Source organism: Curcuma longa, unplaced genomic scaffold (assembly GCF_044706935.1).
Source record: "Curcuma longa cultivar G26 ecotype Majalengka, Jawa Barat unplaced genomic scaffold, ITB_CL_G26_1.1 utg8573_np1212_1322966_RagTag, whole genome shotgun sequence".
Classification (NCBI taxonomy): domain Eukaryota; kingdom Viridiplantae; phylum Streptophyta; class Magnoliopsida; order Zingiberales; family Zingiberaceae; genus Curcuma; species Curcuma longa.
In genome coordinates, this window is record NW_027435604.1 from 233,484 (window position 1) to 253,972 (window position 20,489).

Here is a 20,489-nt window from a genome sequence, read left to right on the forward strand (position 1 = left end):
AAATGTGAGAAATTACTTCTTTTTTTTTCTGCATTTTTTTAATTTTAATTTTAATTTTATTGTTTATATACACAACAGACTGTGGCTGAGGGGAGAGGAGAGGAGAGGAGGAGGAGGAAGAAGAAAAGCAATAGATCTTCTTTCTTCTCATGGAGTTGCTGTCAATGGCGTCCTCCTTCATGCTCTTCTACTGTTTCTTAAACATTCTATGGGTTCTTTTCCGGCGGTGGCGAGACCGGCGGTGCTACCTGGTCGACTACGTGTGTTTCAAGCCCTCCGACGACCGGAAAATATCGACGGAGTTCAGCGGAGACATCGTGAAGAGGAACCCGCGGCTGGGGTTCCCGGAGTACAAGTTCCTGCTCAAGGTCGTCGTCAACTCCGGCATCGGCGAGGAGACGTACGGCCCGCGCAACATCTTGGAGGGGAGGGAGGACGGGTGCACCCACGGCGACGGCGTGGCGGAGATGGACGACTGCATGCACGCGGCGCTGGACGAGCTGTTCCGGCGGTCGGCGGCGCTGAGCGTGTCGCCGCGCGAGGTGGACGTGCTGGTGGTGAACGTGTCGATGTTCGCGCCGGCGCCGTCGCTGGCGTCGCGGATCGTGCGGCGGTACGGCATGCGGGAGGACGTGAAGGCGTTCAACCTCGCGGGATGGGGTGCAGCGGCAGCCTCATCTCGCTGGACCTCGTCGGGAACGTGTTCAAGGGGCGGGGGAGGACGACGGCCGTGGTGCTGTCGTCGGAGTCGATCGGGCCAAACTGGTACCGAGGCAGCGACAAGTCGATGATGCTGGGGAACTGCCTCTTCCGCTCCGGCGGATGCGCCATGTTGCTGAGCAACGACCCAGCGATGCGGCGGCGGGCGAAGATGAGCCTCCGGTGCCTCGTGCGCACCCACATCGGAGCCAACGACGACGCTCACCACTGCGCCGCCCAGAAAGAGGACGACCAAGGCCTCGCCGGCTTCTTCCTTGGCAAAGACCTCCCCAAGGTACGTAGCACTCCGTTTTATTTTTCAAATTACTTCCGAGTTTTATAATTCTTTCACTTTGCACCCTAAATTTTAGAAGATGAATTCTACGTTTTTAAAGCCAGAAATTCTTTTCACCCTTTTTCTATCTATCCCCAAATGTAGATGTTATTTGAACCGTGTTATTGTGTTGTCGCTTTTCCAAGTTAACAAGAGAGGCAGAAATGAGATAATTTAAACTTACAAGGATTGATAAGTAATTAACTAAACTTTAAGGGAGTGGAAACAAAATGTGCTCTGGTTCTTGCTCGGTTTTCTCTTGTTCTTGACCAAAAGATGCTCGATCGCTCGATCGATTCTAAGCGATTCATGAACAGGCTGCAGTGCGATCGTTAACGGAGAATCTCCAACGCCTTCTTCCCAAAGTGCTCCCCACCCGAGAGCTGCTCCTCTTCGCCGCCCGGACGGCGAGGCAGCGGCTGAGGTGGCTGAACAAGGCCGGGGCGCCTCCGGCGGCGGCGCGAGTCGACTTCAAGTCCGGCATTGACCACTTCTGCCTGCACCCGGGCGGCGCCGCCGTGATCGAGGGCGTCGGGCGTAGCATGGCGCTCTCCCCCCACGACCTCGAGCCGTCTCGCATGACCCTCCACCGGTGGGGCAACACCTCCGCCAGCAGCCTCTGGTACGTCCTCGCCTACATGGAGGCCAAGCGCCGCCTGCGGAGGCGCCACCGCGTGCTCATGGTCACCTTCGGCGCCGGCTTCAAGTGCAACAGCTGCGTGTGGCAGGTGGAGCGCGACCTCGACGACGAAGGAGCTTGGGCGGACTGCATCCATGGCTACCCTCCCAAGACCTTGATCAATCCCTTCCTCGAAAAGTACGGCTGGGTCAACAATGAGTGATCGCCATGGCCATCCTCTCTCTCTCTCCAACAAAACTACGATAAAAGGACCTTCACAACTCTCTTCACAGCCATTTAGATGAGAGCAGAATTCCCTTTAACAGTAGTTTTCTTCTTCTTCTTCTTGTTTTCCTGTGATTAAACTTTGATTATGATGATTAGTTCTTGGCCACCACTAATTAATCAACATGAGCTTAATTAATTGTATCTGGATGCATTATGCTGTTGACTAAAAGAAAGAAGTTAGTTTGTAGGGTTTCTTTCATGAAAGCAACAAGAGCTTTCTTCCAGCTTCATTAATGGTGGCAATTAAGTGCTGGAACTGCCCTTCTCCATGTGGGCATGTGCCTTACCAACATTTTCGCTGCCCTCTTTACTATGAATCGATTGTCGTTTCCTCCGCGTTCCTAATCTTGTAACTTCAATAAGTTTGGTGATATTAGACATATTTCGATAACATGATTGACAAAGATAAAAATTTGTTCCAGCAAACCTTCGTTCTACAGGGAGCACAAGTCTCTCCTCTGCCACAGGTGCCCTTACGATATCTTCGCCGGAAAAGAAAACCCTTGTTCCACAACTGTAATAGCCATTAACACTGCAAGGATTAACAGAATAGTTATAGAAGGGAATCAAATCCCCTAAACTAAGAGAGCTACTCAGTTCAATGCAATTGCATGTGGCTTCTAGTCCTTCGTATCAGTCATCATTAAATGGTGGCTCTTCAGTACTGTTAATTCAAAGCCATGAACAGCTGCATGATTCTTTGAGATGGAAAGCAATTGTTTACCTTACACAACTCACACTATTTTCATTTTGGCTGATGTGGATTAACTGATATCATTTATAGAAACCAAAAACTATGTATATATCAGCCTTAGGCCTATCCTTCAATTCGCCTATTGTTCTGCCCTCAAATATCAGCCTTAAGATCATAAAATTAAACCAAACTACAACGAAAGGATTTCATTTGTTCTGGTTCTGTCAGCAAACCAATTCAATTGGTTTTAACTGATCAATGCATAACAAAATCTAGTTAGTTGTCAGTTAGATTAACTGTAAATCTTAACCAAATTAGTTGTCAAAGATAATCTTTTATATCTTATCGACCTTGTAAGTGAATGATGTAGATTGAGATGGTCTCTGTTTAACCAACTAATTTGCAAACTATATCAATAATGAGCTAAAGCTGATCCAGATTCTTTAGCCTCACTAATGACTATATCCATTAATGCAAATTTGAATGGACCACCAAATAGATCAAGGACAAAGTCTCCATCTACAATGATTCTAGCAAGTGTAACAACTGAAACTGAAGGAAATCAACTCTTCTCTCGAACAGAAGCACAATGTATTGGTCTGGGAAATCAAAGAGTTAAAATATGTTTTCAAGTGAAGCTAAAGTTTCCACTTGCAAGCTTGTCTCTGCTGTAGCTCCAGAAGCAACAAGTCTGTAATGCACTTGACAATGCAAGTGTTGTATCCACCCACAAACATTTTCTAGAGAAATGATGGAGTTGAAAAAAAAAGACTGAAAAAATGCCTTAATATGGCTCGAAATTGTGCTTCAGTGGCTCTCAATTTGAGTGTGGCAACAATATGCCCTATATATAACAATCAAAGAGAGAAATGTAATGTGGTGCAATGTAAACAAGCATACATCTATGTAAATGATATAGAGCAACAGATGACGAACAGGATAAGCATGAAGAAAACATATATAGTGCAACGCATTAAAAAAAAAAAGTGAAACAAAAACTGAAGGCTATCGATCATCCTTACCTATGCTACAGATGATGAAAAGGTCGAAATAGCACTGTTTATCTTCATCGCCATGGCAGCTCCCCACTAGTTTCTGCACAACCTAAAAGAAATTTCCTTCAGAAAACCTTCTTGTGTCAAAAATTCTTTTACAACAAAAACTTCAGCGAACGAATCGAACAACAAAAGGATTGGCGACGCGTGCAAGATTAGCAGATGATCCAAACCTCCGAAACCGAAGAAGAAGAAGAGAACGAGTCTCCGCATTTCGAATCGATCGGCGATCGACGGCAATGGTTCAGTTCTCGGAGCAAATGGCAGCCCCTTCAACGCCTCATAATTATCCTTTTCTCTTACCTTGCTAGATGAAATTTCGCCTTGAAGGTGGGCCCCGCTGTGGAACCAACGTGGGTCCAATTTCCAGCAGGTAATGAAACGGGTCTTTACAATGGAGTACCTCGAGTATTGATTTTACAGAAACCCGACCCGTTTATTCATGTGTTAAATATCGAAACCTCCTAAACCCTAACGCAAATCGACCGTCTCTTACCTATCGCCGCCGCTAGCTTCTTCCTCTGCCGGCCACCGTCTCCCTCCGCAGGTTTGCTTCTTCTCCCGTCTCACTCGATCGTGAACCAGATGCTTGTCTTTATTCTCATGCCTTTTAGCGTCTCCCAATTATACCTGTGTCGTTCGATTAGGATGAAACAAGTTTGGTTACTGCTTTCTGACGATGTAATTGTTGAAATTCGAAGGTTTTGGTAATCAGCGAAGATGTTCCTCCAGTTCTACATCAATGAGAACGGGGACAAGGTTTACACCACCAAGGTACCTATTTTATTTCCCTTTGTCTTTCTCGGATGGTTTATGAGGAATCAGAAAGGAGGTGATTTTGCTTTTCTTCTATCCGAATTCGTTTGTTGAAAATGGATCAGTAGTTGCTATTTTGCACTTTAAAATGGATTCTCTAACAACATCATGGCGTTTTCCCCCTTACTTTCAGAAATCTTCAAGTGAAAAGGGATTATCTATTAGTTGTTTGCAATTTGGTTCTTTAGCTTGAATTCAATAACTTAATGTTGGTTACTGCTGGGAAATTTGTTTTTTAACATGGATCTTTAAACTTCATGTTGAGTGCTGCTGGGGAATTTGTTTTCTTATTTGGCATTTAGTAGCTTAGTGATTGAAGTTCTTTCTTGCGTCTGCAGAAAGAGACTCCAGTGGGATTGCCAACACAATCTGCACATCCAGGTATGCTTTACACTCAATATATTCTTATTTGTATTTATTCTCCTTTGATCTTTGCTATTGTTCTCTATTTCGGTGTCTTTCGAGCATTTGCAACTTTTTTAACATCTGGGAGGCAAAATGTCTAACAATATGCTAATTGAAAATAGATTTAAATAAAGATAGTCACTGGTGTACTAAGTTCCTTAATATACGTTTGCCGCTTAGTAATATATTTTAGCAAGCTCTAGAATAGTTTGATTGACCTCTCGTGAATTCTATAGCATTACTGCCCGTAATGCTATCGATGATTCGATAACATTGTGTCCATAGGGGATTGTTGGCTTGCAATTGCCTGTTTTCTCCATCGTGATATTCTAAATATAAAATAATGTAATATCTTATTTAACAACATAATCTAATCAACAAAGTATCTTACATACCATGGTCTATAATAAAAAGATTGAATGTACATTTCAGCATAACATCAAAATATAACATATTGGCCATTAACTTCATTTAGAATTAAAATAAAATGAAAAACATGTTAATGTGTATTACTTTTGACATAGGACTACCATCTATGATGTAGGAAATGAATGCCCCCAGTTAAAGGGTGTCTAAATAAACAATGCACCAAATCATTTAAAGCTCACTTAAAACACAAAATCACAGATAATAACAATGTTAGTAGTGTGAGTGCTCATGTGTTTGATTGATTGTGTCAAGCATATATGAAATGGAAATAAAAAGAAAAACTAAAACATGACGTTAGCAATATCATCTAATGTGGTTCGGAGACGTTGCTTGTATTACATAACCTATGATATGTCAGGTGAGTCACTACTAGGGGGTTCTATCAATCCACTTCTTCACAAGAGGTAATAGGGTAAAGCTCTCTACAAGCAAGGATGGTTCTTTGATCCAAACAATGAGATTTCACAGCTTGAGCTTATTTCACACAGAATTCTGCTAAGTAATGAAATGAAAGCAACGGGAAAGATGAATTACCAAGAGCTCAATGAGGATGGAGCCTTCACTTTGTCCAAATCGTTGGAGATTTTTGAGCACTTATCCACTCAAGGAGAGGAGAAAATGATATGAAATGAGGAGTTCATTGTGCCCAAATGCCCTTGATGCATATATCAAACCTATAGGAAACACCAACCTCAAACTATGGTACATCAAAATAATGTGGTTAGGTGTAACCACAAATGATTTATTTTCAGATTACAATATATTACTTGTTATTTAATATTATATATATATAGGCATTATTAGATCGTTAAATCTGTTCATGGTTGAATTGGAAAACTCTATATGAATTTGAACAAACGCAAAACTCAAAACCCATAGAATTTATTTCTTTTCTGGTCTGATTGCTTGATTTTTGGATCAACAATTATGCCATTTTTTTGTGTGCACCTCCATTGAAGAATAATGTCATTTCAGGCATAAAACTGGTTCCCTATGGTGGTTTAATCGCCTTAGTGAAGGGCAATTTAATTTCAATTATGTTGCATTTGAGAGCTTAGTTTCTAACACTCAAGAAAGCATGCTTTTGCTTACATTTTTTCCCCCGGGGCGATGCAGCTCGTTTCTCGCCGGACGACAAGTATTCCAGGCAACGGGTGCTTCTGAAGAAGCGGTTTGGTCTGCTTCCAACGCAACAGTCACCCCTGAAGTACTAAACCATTCCACGATGAGAATGAGCTGGGGGCCCTTCTGATATCACCGCTGCCTGAACCATATCTATCCATTAGCTGTAAGAGAGACCCATAGGAACATTGTGGGCATTGTGTTCTTTATCTTCTGGAAGTACTTTTCGCCTGGCTAAATATTTGTAGATTCATGATATCTCTGTTCATGCGTGTTTGTGTGCGGTCAGTTGGTTGCGTTTGAGTATTCATCTTAGATTCTAAAGCGTTATGGATGATTCTAAAGCGTTATGGATGGACCAACTTCTGATTTTGCCCAAGTGTTGAAGAAAATGGACTCAATCAATTCATTGTCCCACCACCTTTTTGCTATGTTGCTTTTCCTACTATTAGTCAAAAAGTTGTTCAATTAAGAATCCACGCTCTACCTTTTAGTTTCATCAAGATCAAGTGGACTTAATTTTTCCATCCTTTTTTTTACTGCTCTGTGTGGATTTGAATCCTTAAACATACAATTATTTGTGAGAGGACAAGTTTGGTAGGTGCAATTGTAGGTGGGAAACAATGATCAATGTGCATGGTGATCAATAAATCCTACTTTATTCTTTTGGTTTTAGAGGTATATTTAGTACTTTTAATGTTTATTAAAATTAATTATGCTCCTCTGTTAAAATTTTATGCATCATTATTTTTCTAAAATTTTAAATAAAATACCCATTAATTAATTGCAGTCGCCTCGCAGGACCATAGTTAATGCAAGTGGTCCTGTTTGAGCAAACATTAATTAATCGATCAGTTAAATTGTAAATAAAAAGAAAATTGCCAGATTAATTACACCAAATAATTATCGATTGTTAATTAAGTTTTTTTGAACATAATAGAAGAATTCCCCTTACAGCATATCTACCTATACATAGAACAATGCCAAACCTATAATCCATCTACATAAACAATCAATCACTCATGCATATCTCCATTACACTTAATTAACTAACTAACACGCAATCTAAAACTAAACAAATGGGTCAACGCTGAGTCACTAACAGCTAAGTACATTTATTATTATTATTATTATTATTATTATCAACAATCAGAAGAAAATTTGATCCTTTTCTTCAAGATTTGTGACCAAATCTTGATCTTCAATAAATTCCACATCAAGCATTAGTCCAAATTGGTCCATGGCCCCACCAATCCCCCTGGACCCCACCTCCTCCATCTCCATCTCCATGAAGTTGTAGTGCAATGGTGTTAAGTCAGGGAATGCGCTATTTGAGGTGCTTCCCTCTTCACCTAGGGCATAAAACTCCTTGTGGGAGGATGATTTTGATGCCATCATCATCGTCGTCGTCATCTCTCCGTAGCCCTCGTGTTGGAGGGGCATTTGATGAGGAGGAGACGACTCCAAGTACGACGAGGAGTTGTTGTTGTTGTACACTAGATCATTATTCTCGACTCCCTTCTTCTTGTGGAAAACCCTGCATAGCACCCAGTCTTCCTGGCAGAGTCGTATAGTTTTTGAAAGTTAGTTGCTTCCTTCCTTCTGCTTGGTGTTAAAGAGGTTAATTTGCTATTGGTTAATTGGTGGTACCTTCATGGGCGGCGCGAGTGGTGATTCGAGTCGGAATTCGTGCATGACCCAGTTGGTCTTGGCGCCGTTGGGCGCTCGTCCTAGGTAGAACACCAGCGTCTTCCTCATCCCGACCACCGTTGCATGGATCGTAGGGTCATATATTGTTCGATCCTTCCCCGTGGCCTTCCAATACCCTGATCTAGTCGCGCGATTTGCACGTGACCCCGTGGCATACTTGCGATCGCGGAAGTTAAAGAAGTACCACTCATTCACGCTCAACTTCGCTATGTCTGATCGAACGAAGCCCAAAAAACTCAGATACATGCAACGATAAACACAACTAAAGATCAACAAGTTTACCTGGAAGCTCCCATGGCTCTTGAGTGTGCAAATCCACCTCCACCAAAGTCCCCGCGGACGCTCTATCGCATGCGACCTTCTTCCGCAAATAGTAGCAAACCAGCTCTTCGTCGCTAGGGTAGAACTTGAACCCTGGTGGGAGAGTAGACCCAATGTCCCTAAGCCCCATTTCTTCAATCGACCTCTCACCGATGGCTCGATCAATATCTATCTATCTATATATATGTATATATATATGCGTGTGTCTGCCGTGAAAGTTTATATTCATGAAGAGAAGAAGGAAAAAAGAAGACGAAGTATAAATGGCTTCACTTGGTTGATGAGAATCCATACTTATAGAGAGAATTAAGTGGTCATGAAAACAACATCGACTATTAATAAATAATATCCTAAATATTTAAACATATATAGTCCCTGTCAAATCATGAACAGGAAAGCGTGCAAAGATGTCGTAATCTGTCTGGAAAATGCTAAGTATCACAGACCTCATGCGTCTGCGGCAAGAACACAAGGAAAAGAAAGCCATTGCCACAAGAAATCTCCATTTCAATTAACATGCTAATTAATTAAAGAAACATTTCAAAAACAAAAAAAACAAAAAACAAATTACAATATCAATTATTTGTTCCTAGTTCTTCTCATATATAACTATTATATACAAAGTTAGTTAAATTGTAGATGATGGTAGGAATAACAAATCAATATTTAAATAAATATTAGGGTTTCTTGTGGTTTAAGGAAGGAAATTAAAGGATGTAGCAAGAATTGGAGTCATCAACTAGCTTGTCAACTTGTGTGAGTAGTAGTATTATATTATTTGATGTAGATTAATATTTATGTAGAGGATGACAGATGAACATTATGTAGATGGGGACGAAAAGGTATCACCCATCAAATAATGGAGACCATTTGCGAAATGTACAAATTGCCCATCACTTTCCAAGCTAGAGATACAGTATCTCCTACTCACTATCTACGTGATAGTTAAGTGATACGTAATATTGTCGCTGATAGAGATGTATTAAAACTTGTATGACGACCATCTTCACCATTAACACGTCAAATTGTAAGTCTTAATCCAAACTCTATATGATTATCAGTAATAATAGAATCTTATCTCCTCACCCATATTGAACTCCACACGTAAGGCGACTGCAAAGAAGGCCCATCCCACCCAATGCAAGATTAATCTTTCTTCCCAAACACCTAATCTAAGGTTAACTGCCACATCGGTTGCAAGTTGAGGTCCATATAGGTGCATTCTCTTGTAGTGTCGATCGAGTTCTCATATACATGTATATTAATTTGATATATGTTTATAAGGATTATGCCTAGTTATTTGCTTGCTTCAAGCCCTAAGAAATGGCAACTACAAGGGGAACATGGCATTAATGAGCACTAATTAAGCCAAGTACTAGGCACCTTTGTTTCCTTATCCTAAAGTGTTGTAGTCCCATGTGTACTATTAATTGTGTGGAAATATGAATAATTTTGAGATGCACAAAAGGACATATATTCTATAAATTACTGTAGCAGTTATATGCTCCTCCATGCATAATTCAAAACCCTAGTTTGGTTTTTCTTGCACAATTTGGTGAAGCATGAGTTTATTTTTTTTAATAATTATATATAATGATTACAAGAACAATAAGTGAAAACAAAAATATTTTTCACATGTTGTAATATGGAATACTAACAATTATTGGAGTCTCTTAATTAACAAATTAGTTATATATCAATTAGAATTCCTTGTTGATTTTGCTTTGCTAAGTACTAAGTGGCACTATCACCTTTAGTTCCCATCAACATCTTGTGTTGAAAAAGACAAACGGACTTGTAATTTGTAACTGTAATTTAATAAGGCAGTAGAAAAGAAAATTAAAAAAAAAGAAAGAAGAAAACTCCATGTTTTATCTGATCTCTATATCTTTATAACTAATAACTGAACTAATTACCATCGTTGATCCTCTAATGATACAAATTATTGGAAGCTCAAATCTTTTGCCATATATATCACTTCCTTAAATTTTAGCTAATTAAATCCAAACACAGGGACAAGAGAATTAGTTTAACCTTTTCTCTTAATATCAACAAAACTACTAACGACAAATATGTGAATTAGTGACTTCATTCGGATGGCGGCCATCCATGAATATTTTCTGGTATATTAATTAATTAACACCCTAAAACATATTGTTTCAACATCATATTTAATTATTCATTTGATTCTCCATAGAGAGATCGTTGTGACGTAAAGCAAGCAATGTGATTAAGTTTGTAGTGTTGTAGGCTTTTGGGGAGAGTGTGCATGTCTTGATGGCTTGAGAAAGTGGGAAAGAGGTTGTCTACAAGCAAAATTTTAGGGCAGATGGCGACTAAATTCTTACAAGGGAAGCATTCCAACTTCAAGTCATAATCATAATAATAAATAAACGTTTGTTTATTGAAAGTTGATGAAAGTTTTTGAATGTTCCATCTACTCAACCTGATATCTTGATGCATCGATCTATTTCCACGCAACATACCAAATACTATAAAATGATAAAGACATGAAGTACAAAGGGTCTCTTGTTTTCATCTTGTTTGCTAGTCGGATTAATGAATTTGACATTGTCATACCTTGAAGCCACTCAAACTACTTAAGCCATAACATTGCGATTATAGATCACATCCATGGTTCTAAGCTCTTAGAAATAATATTTCTATTAGTTTACTAACAAAAATCCTTATGGGCGATCAAGTTTCAACCATTGATGACCTCTCTTCGTCGTCACAATTTGATGTGACTGGATATAAAGGGGCCTCCATAGGAAATCCTATGAAGGCCCCTCCGTAGGATTTGCTTCCTACGGTGGGCCTCTCTGTATGATTCACATTATTGCCTTATGGTCTCTCCCCACATTATAATAGCTATCAAACCCAAAGATCTCCAACCATATGGACCCATAACACAAATAAAATAACCCGATCATGATTTGGACCAACCGTGTAGCATTTGCTATGGGACAACACTTTCTATTGTTCAGTTTGTGGCCTTTTATTTAATTATCTCTATAATTTCTAGAAAAAATGGAAAACTATTCATCATTCTTCCATAACTTGGAACTAAGCAGCAATTTCTAAAAAAAAATAGTTCAGAATTTCATAGGAAAGAAACTATAAGACTTGTACCTTGTTTCAGGAGTTGATCAACTCTCCATCTGTCTGCTTGCATTGTCACAAATCTTTGCACTGGCGGACGAGCAGAAGTGGAAGAGAAATCTAAGCCATGGCTGGTTATTCATTGCCAAACCCATTCCCCTTCCACATGCAACAAACCGACAAGTATTATAAATTAGTAAACAAAATAAAATAAACAAATAAATAAAACCTAAAAGCAATAATACATAGTTCAGTTTTTGTTTGTTTTGGCATATCATTCAGACAGCAGAGTACAGACTCCATCATTTGCAGTTTATTTGGTCGGATGTGGATATGCAATTACTTTGCAAACTACACTTGTAAATAAAAAAATTTAGGCAAAAATCACAGATCGTCTTTATCTTAATCATGTCATTCCTCACTGGTATTGTTCTTCCTCCCAAGTATCAACTAGAAAGTCTGAAGTTTTTCTAGTTGAATCAGCTCAACAAGTAACTAAACCACAATTTCTTCACTGATTCAGCTGCATTGACAACCTAGACTTACTTTCTCAGCTTAACTGATTGAATCAGCTGCCATAATTTCATTGTAAAAACACTTTTACAACAGAAGAAATATGGTGAAGCTGAGGCCATACTCGATCAGTTACACCACTTATATGTGTTTCTTCTCTCCATACTGCCTTTAAAATCATGTCAACTATCACAGTAGCTCAGAATATGAGCTATACTGCTCTATATATGTATGTTTCTTCCTCACCCTCCCAGTTTAATTCAACCACAGAGTTTGAAGATGCTCCACTCGAAATTCTGCAAGACATTTCTCAGGAGGTGGAGAGATTTAATCAAAGAGACAATGACATGTCTGAATCCTGCAAGCTACAGCAGACGCTGTGTCAAAAAAGAAGGCGAAGAAGATGAAGTTCCTAAGGATGTACCCAAAGGCCATTTGGTGGTCTATGTCGGAGAGCAGTGCAGGCGGCGCTTCGTCATTGATCTTGCTTTCCTGCAACACCCTCTGTTCAGGGGGTTGCTCGAGCTTGCTCAGGAAGAGTTCGACTACCTAAGCCCTGGTGGCAAGCTCTGCATCCCATGTGACGAGGCCATCTTTCTTGGCATTCTACAGCATGTTAGATCATGGCAACGCATGAGGGTATGCATGCTGTGCTGCCTGTAAGCTAAAGCATGTTCTCGAAATTTTCTCTCTCTACTTTCATGTGGTTACTATTGTATAAAGTTCTGTTTATCACAATGAATAAGCAACAACTCCTTTCATTAACCGTGTCATTTATACACACACAAGACATATCTCTTCTTCACTCTGGAACAAAACAAGCGTGCCATTTTAGCTCTACAATTTTTCTGGTCCACAGCATTCGAACAAAGATTTTTCATAAGGATAATGAAGTTAATTTGTAAATTGCATTACGTGTATATATACAGAAGATCCAACAACAAGGGACAAGGCAAGACAAAAAATGCTTTCACCCTAAAAATGAGAAAGTCTGATACCACCAAACACGTAAATGTCCTGAACCTGTTATTGAAAAATTCGGAACAGGAGATGAACAATGATATCAACTGCAAAGTAAAAGAACTCACCTAAGTTGAAGAGAAAGCATAGGTGAAGAATCTGAAGCAAGTTAATAACTTTCACTGCATTGACTCTGCCTGCCTGCAAACTCGTGCCAGAACCAATAGATGAATCGAGGTTCAAACAGCAAGGCTCGCGATCAAACTGTTAAGAAGTACTTCAGAAGGCACTCATGGCAGCTCCTTGGCCTTGATTTAGCTAGAGAAGCTTATGTCATGGCCTTTCTCCAACGTATGGCATGATGAGGCACATCCTTGCAGAGACATGGCATGGGAGCTGCAGATATCCTCTCACTTAACCTCAGGCCTTTCTCGTCCATATCTCAGGCCGTTCTCCACCCGACCAGATGAGGCATAACCTTTTGATCCTAAAGTTGAAGGATATCGAATTGGTCTGACATTTCGCCAAACACCTTCTCTGCGACGTTCATCTTCTTGGCTCGTGCCAAATCATTGAGAATGCTGTTGTGACTAGCGATATTCGAGCGATTCGCCTCGGCTCATGCCATCATAGAATCATTAGGCCGTCTCCATCTACGCGGAGAGGCAAAGTCCCAAAGGAGGGTATTGTAGGTGGAGAGCGCCGTAAGGACTCCCTCCTCGAGCAAGGCATTGGAGAACCGCTTGGCCATGGCGACACGACAAGATCGCGTGATGACAACCTCGGGGAATCAACGACGAGGAGCACGACTTCGTTCGTCGTTCATCAGCAGGAGGCAGCGGGCGTGGTTGGCGGAATCTGGCCTTCTCCACCCAGAGAATGAATCGGAGAGGGGAGACGCCTCCAGACCACCCCGGCATGGCAATAAAAATCTGCACTCGCCCCACGGGCGGGGCCTCAGGGCCGATGATGATGGGCCGGTGCTCCCTCGCCATCACGTTCTGGCCGCCGCCACCCCGCGCCATGGCAACAAAAGTCTGCACTCGATCCATCGGGCCACACACAATGGGCTTTCGGCCCACAAATGGCCCAACTTGATACTACGTAATCCTCCTTTCCGATTGAACCGCCCGGTTCGACCAAATTTTGAAACATTGACTAACCAAGGTGGAATCGAATCGACCGGACCGGTTTTCTGGAAAGACCAAAAGAAGATAGTCAAGTCAACGACACGCATCTAGAAGCTTCTTCAAATTACGAAGTTTTAGTTCGACATGTGCTTTCTTATTGGTTTAATTTATAATTTTATGAGCCATGTGATTGGCCAAATCAAGTATTCCATGTCAAGGTAAAGATAGCGGATTTTCACCGCCACCCGTAGAGTACCCGGCATGATATCTATGATGCCCGGGACTTGTGGATACGGACACGTGTCGGTCAAAAATTACCTGCTCCTCTCCCTACTATTTCCTACTTTGTTTTTCTTCGTTTTCTTTATTCCTTTTATTGAATTTTTCTCGGTCTCCTTCCTCCTCTTCCACTTCCTCTTCCTACCGAGTAGAGAATCTCTGAGGCGCTTGTTGTAACGAACCAACAGATCCACGTCTCGTTCCTTCTCCGATCTCCTTCCCACTGTCGGTGGATCGGTTCCCTCGTCGCTTGCCCGAATTGGGATCGACCAGACCGTCGCCTGCGCAAGTATTCCCTTTTCGTATCATTTAATTGATCCATTTGTAGTTTTAATTGACTTGAAGTGTCGTTTATTGGATCTCATCTTGTTTGGGTGTTTTACGTTTCGAATTTTTGAAATTTTAAATAGATTTGATATTGCTGAGGCGAAAATTCTAATTTTGTGCATAAGATGATGTAACTGCAGTTAGGCTTTCCTTCGATTTTATGTTTTTTTTTGTGCCAATAAGGTTTTTTTTTTTTAAATAAACGGATCTGGTGTCATCTATGATGAACTTGAGTTTTGAGTTGCGGATTTGATAAAATGAATCGAATCTGTTAAAGACTCGATGATTTTGTCGGCTTCTTTTAGTTGATCATCAGGAAGAATAACCGTGATTTTCTTCTTTTTTTTCTTTTCGTTCGTTCTATTGTTTTTTTCTTTTAGTTGATCACCTGCCAATAACGTACTAAAATTTTTTCATTGTTCTGGCAGATAGTTTATATAGGAAGTATTGAATAAGCGTTCCTGTAAGCCTAACTATTCTAGTCCTTTAAAGATCATGAAGAAAGCTTTTGATCAAACTGTTCGTGACCTGTAAGAATTTCTCTTTATATTATATAACTATTAAAATTGGCACTTCAAATTAATTTTCAGTTTCGTTAACTGTTACTTTTTACATATCTTTTAGGAAAAGGGGAGTAAATAAGAACGTTCTGAAGGTTCCTAGTATAGAGCAGAAGGTTTGTTATGTGACATAAGTATTACATTTGAGTTCCTGTGGTCGACAATACTGCGAGCATACCATCGTAAATAGAGGATAATGATTTAATTGAAAGAGAATGAAGTTCTTCAACTGTGAATCTGACATATACATGCCTGCTTTTATGTTTTTTTGTCTTTAGATTCTCGATGCAACCAGCAATGAGCCCTGGGGACCCCATGGATCACTTCTGGCAGATATTGCACAAGCATCAAGGAACTAGTATGTACTTTATCTACCCCCATCTACTGATGCAATTGATCTTCATGGAATCTAACATATCATCGGAATTTACAGTCATGAATACCAGATGATCATGAATGTAATATGGAAGAGGATCAATGATACTGGAAAAAACTGGCGTCATGTTTACAAGGTGTTTTAAACAATTCTTTTTATATGATTGGAACTTGTGGAGTTCTTTCTTTCAATAATTTTTATTGTGTCCTTGAAATGCACCATTGCGCTTTGTTTTTTCATATTGTTTCAATGAAATATTTTTTTAGTTAATATGCTTATTTTGATTGTGAGATTCAGGCATTGACTGTTTTGGAGTACCTAGTTGGACATGGATCTGAGCGAGTAATTGACGACACAAGGGAGCATGCTTACCAGATATCGGTAGTGCAATATTCATAATCTTATTGTTCTTCAACAAAAATGTACACAGCCTTGATGTTAGTGTTGTACGTTGTGCTTGTTTAACTGGAAATGATGCTTATCTTTCAGACTTTATCCAACTTCCAGTACATTGATTCAAGTGGAAGAGATCAGGGAAATAATGTTAGAAGGAAATCCCAAGCCCTCATAGCTCTAATTAATGATAAAGAAAGGATACAGGAAGTTAGGCAAAAAGCAGCAGCTAACCGGGACAAGTAAGCTTACTGAATTCTAAAATAATTATGGTATGGTTCACTCTGCCTATTAACATCTTCTGTTCTCGTGTAGATTTCAAAGTACACATTCAAGTAGGCCTGGTTCATATCCAAGCCCAAGGCGTTATGGTGACCGTTACGATGACGATCATTATGATAGTCATTATGCTAGTAGAGATGATGACCGGTATGGTAATTGGAAGGAGCGAGATTGGGGTTACAAAGATGATGATAGAAGTGGCAGGGTTAGCGATCCATATGGTCGAGAGGAAGATCGTTATGGCAGGTACTCTGATGAACGTTATGGCAGAGATGGTTATAGGGATGAGGAGCATAGAGGAGGTCAGGAAGGTGATTATGGTTCAAGAAATACAGGCTTCAGTAGAAACCGTTCCTTTGATGATGATGACCGCTCAATCAGGTTAGTTTTTTGCTCTTACTACAGCTGTAGTATTGCTTCTCATAAGGCAGTAAATCATCTAAATTTTAGTTGCATTGTTATGTGTTAATGTGTTGATGCTAGTCTGCTGAGTAAATATTGTATTGTCCTCTTCCATTGAGTAAAATTTCTTCGACCATGTTCATTAAAGAATGTTTTAAAAATCATGTTTGTTTATGTTGTCTTTTATGCTGAAGTGTGGGTGGCAGAGTTGACAATCTTCCTCGGGACGAAAGGTGAGCAGTTTGAATTCTTTGGTATTGTAGAAGTTGTGAATCTTATATCTGTGTTCCTTTCTTGACTAACAAATTTTGATAAAACACCAGAGAGCTGGACCACAGACTTTCTGAGCAGAGTAATGGTGCACCACCAAGCTATGAAGAAGCCACAAGAGATGTCCACAACCATGTGCAAGAAGATAGGTACACCTTGAATACAATCATATCCTGTTATGGAAATTCTTTTTTCTAACAACTCCGCTTGTAGAAATATCAGTGGAGTTAAAGCAGCTGTGCCAACAGCACCTTCTTCTTCTGTACCAAGCACAAACTCTCCTCCACAAACTCTGAAGCAAGGTTCACCACCTGTGCCAGCAGCTAGCTCCTCTGTCAAAATTGAAAACCATGGTTCAGGCAATGTTTCATCTGCTCTGTCTAGCAATGGTTTTGATGAGTTTGATCCACGAGGTTCGGCATCAGGTATTGATTTTTTTTTTGGTTATCCCCAGAGTTCAGGAATGCTACCATTTCTAAATTTAAATGTGTGAAAAATATATGAACCAGTGATTGAAATTTGTGCATGCTACATATTGCCAACCACATACAAGAACTGAGCACTATTCTTGCAAATTTGTGGTATGTAATTCGATGATCAAGCACATTACATTTGATCTGATTTAACCCTTTAACCTCAGATTTTATCCTACTCTTTCAAAATTGTGGGTGGAAATATAGATTCACACTAAAGAGTACTGATTCAGAATTTTGGGGTATTAACTTAATTAGTTAGTCCTTGGTGTATAACCTTGTCAAAACTAGTTTAAGTTGGTTGTCTGTTTCTGTTTTAGCTTAACGTACATTACTATTTTCAATGCTACAGGAAAGTATGAAGTCTCATTTATCCATTGTTTACATGCATACATAAACAATATCATTGTTTTGTACAGTTAGTTTTCATTCTCATAATAATGCTTCTGTTCATATCTTTATCCTTTTTTTCATTAAATAATTATTGTACCTGTTTTTCTGGCCTTTCTATATCATCCGAATTTAACAAGAATATCACCTATTAAAACATACATTGTTCATCCAAGGGAATGTGCAAATTGTGAAAAGAAAATGCTAGAAGTTCTAGTTAACAGCAAATTCTTTTGAGAGCCTAGACCAAACTGATACATTGTTCATCCAAGTGAATGTGCAAATTGTAAAAAGAAAATGCTAGAAGTTCTAGTTAACAGCAAATTCTTTTGAGAGCTTAGACCAAACTGATTTTCTTCTTAGTATATTAATGCTTGAGGCATTATTCTCTCTTTCAAAGTTGTGGATCTTCTAATAAGCAATGCCAATTACTTTGTTTCTTCTTCTAATCAGCTGCTCCACCTGCTGCTAGTAGTCCTGAGATGGACTTATATGGATCAGCATCAGATTCAATTTATTCGCTTGCTTTGGTACCCTTGACAACAATGAACACCGAACTTGAAACTGGTGTGCCAGAAAATTCAGATTTTGGAGCAGGTTTTGCTGCCAAATCATCAGTGCCTGCTGGATTTAGTCAGGTTTTTCTCATCATCTTGATACTCACACAAATTGCAGTTGAAAATGATCACAGAACTCCTAAAAATTCATATAACAAATCTGATGAGTAATTTCTAGAAGTTTCCATCAGATTATACTGTGAATTTCAACTCAGAAGGACTGTTGCTGTTGCAATGAATTTCAGAATCTTTTGCTTGTAAACTAATTGCGGCTTTGCTGCCTTGTTGTGTTTGTTTATATTTGCTATTCTCATATATATATATTTGAATTGAGCATGATTCTTTCTTGTTTTGACTTCTTGTACAGTCTGGTGAAGATCCCTTCGGAGGCGCTCCTTTTAAAGCTACTCAAGAAAGCTTACCAAGTCAGCAACATAGTTTTGCTCCCGTTGCAACCTTTAATTCTTCAATTTCAACTGGAGGAGCTGAAATACTCGCATCTGCAGCTTCCAAGTTAGAGACAACAAGAAGTTTTGACTTTGATGGTTCATTTGGTGGCATTGCTTTTAATCCTATACCAAATGATCAGCACAATGATTTTGTAAGCGCTGCGAATTTGGCTTCCGATGCCCTTGCACCCCAGCCAAGAAATGATATGTCAAATATGTTTGGTCCCCAAACAGGAGGAACAACCTTTGTTCCTTATATTCAGGAAGCTCAACCTGTTGCACCAAGTCATATACAAGGCCACCGCTTGCCACAAGCTGGTGTTCCTTTTCCATCACAGGCAACTCCAGTTGTTACTGGTATTGTTCGCCCTGCTGCTCCTGTAAATATGCAGACCAACCAGCCGAATCTTCTTTTACAACCTGGTTCGCATACACCCATTACTCCAGAAGTTTCGGCTACGACATCAGCATCTCCATCAAAGGACAAGTTTGTGAAATCAACAGTTTGGGCAGACACATTGAGTAAAGGCCTAGTCAATCTGAATATATCAGGACGTAAATACTCTATCTTTCAATCTATTTTTCAATTATTTATGCTTTTATTCTGCATATGCAATACATTCGATAAGGTACTCAAACTTCTTAAATACTGGTCACAAGTACAAGGCGACACTTGCATCTTCCCTTTTAAGTCATTGGCATGTCAATCAATAGTGCATAGCTAAATCCTTTTTCCTCGGCATCTTAGAAACTTTCTTTGTTGGGTCTCATTTTTATCTTTCATAATTTTGCAGCGAAAATCAATCCTCATGCTGATATTGGCGTAGATTTTGCTTCTATAAACCGGAAAGATAAATGGAAAGAAGAAAAGAAGACTTCTTCTGCTCCACTATCTACCGCGACCATGGGCAAAGCTATGGGATCTGGTTCTGGCATTGGGCGAGCAGGTGCAAGTGTTCTCACAGCCCCATCGAACCCCATGGTTGTCCCGGGCATGGGTTTCGGAATGGGGGAATGGGTAGTGGTGCTATGGGAAGGGGAACAGGATTCGGAATGGGAATGGCAGGCTATGGTCAGCCAATGGGGACGGCGAACATGGGAATGAATCAGGTACTGCCTCCGCAACCTGCTGCGCGAGCTCCTGGTGGAGGATTCAACCCCATGACGATGAGCAATTATGGTTCTCAGCAAGCATATGGAGGAGGATACAGGTAAAGAATAAGCCAATTCCTGAAAACTATCACAGGTCCAATTCTCGAGTGAGTGTGAGTATATATTTTGTATCGAGTCGACTCCCAAAGTGTATTTGGGCTATTTCAATCAAGGAGGTATAGAAGGACATCGGTACTACAAACGTTACAAAGGAACGATCTTGTTGTACATTGCTGGTGACTCGGGATCGGATTATTCTTGTGAATTTTGGGCTTGACATTTGTTTTAGCACTTGTGCTTATATAATAAAGTTTCATTGTTCTTTACACACGATCACTAAACTCACCCTAAATTTTAGTTAAATAAAATTAAATCTTGCTTG

At 40.0% G+C, this 20,489-nt stretch overlaps 2 protein-coding genes, 1 long non-coding RNA gene and 2 pseudogenes across 4 annotated transcripts; 3 read left to right on the top strand and 2 right to left on the bottom strand.

Moving 5' to 3' along the window:
• The first annotated feature begins 149 nt into the window (after positions 1-149).
• LOC141820888 (3-ketoacyl-CoA synthase 12-like) lies at positions 150-1,890 on the top strand (annotated as a pseudogene).
• Positions 1,891-1,987: 97 nt separating this feature from the next.
• On the bottom strand, positions 1,988-6,492 carry LOC141820891 (uncharacterized). 2 transcript variants are annotated; one of them, XR_012601179.1, is made up of 4 exons: positions 6,432-6,492; positions 3,657-3,738; positions 2,368-2,472; positions 1,988-2,286 (listed from the first exon to the last, which is right to left on the bottom strand). It is a non-coding gene; the product is annotated as an uncharacterized LOC141820891 (long non-coding RNA). The 2 variants fall into 2 exon arrangements; XR_012601178.1 differs by lacking the exon at positions 6,432-6,492 and adding an exon at positions 3,863-3,937.
• LOC141820890 (H/ACA ribonucleoprotein complex subunit 3-like protein) lies at positions 4,151-6,717 on the top strand. Its single transcript, XM_074708247.1, has 4 exons — positions 4,151-4,236; positions 4,391-4,463; positions 4,844-4,886; positions 6,456-6,717. The coding sequence occupies exons 2-4, from the start codon at positions 4,410-4,412 to the stop codon at positions 6,551-6,553; spliced, it is 195 nt and encodes a 64-aa protein (XP_074564348.1). The 5' UTR covers positions 4,151-4,236; positions 4,391-4,409; the 3' UTR covers positions 6,554-6,717.
• Positions 6,718-7,364: 647 nt separating this feature from the next.
• On the bottom strand, positions 7,365-8,735 carry LOC141820889 (NAC domain-containing protein 100-like). Its single transcript, XM_074708246.1, has 3 exons — positions 8,454-8,735; positions 8,112-8,383; positions 7,365-8,018 (listed from the first exon to the last, which is right to left on the bottom strand). The coding sequence occupies exons 1-3, from the start codon at positions 8,620-8,622 to the stop codon at positions 7,611-7,613; spliced, it is 849 nt and encodes a 282-aa protein (XP_074564347.1). The 5' UTR covers positions 8,623-8,735; the 3' UTR covers positions 7,365-7,610.
• Positions 8,736-14,588: 5,853 nt separating this feature from the next.
• Positions 14,589-20,437, top strand: LOC141820884 (clathrin interactor EPSIN 2-like; annotated as a pseudogene).
• Positions 20,438-20,489: the final 52 nt, after the last annotated feature.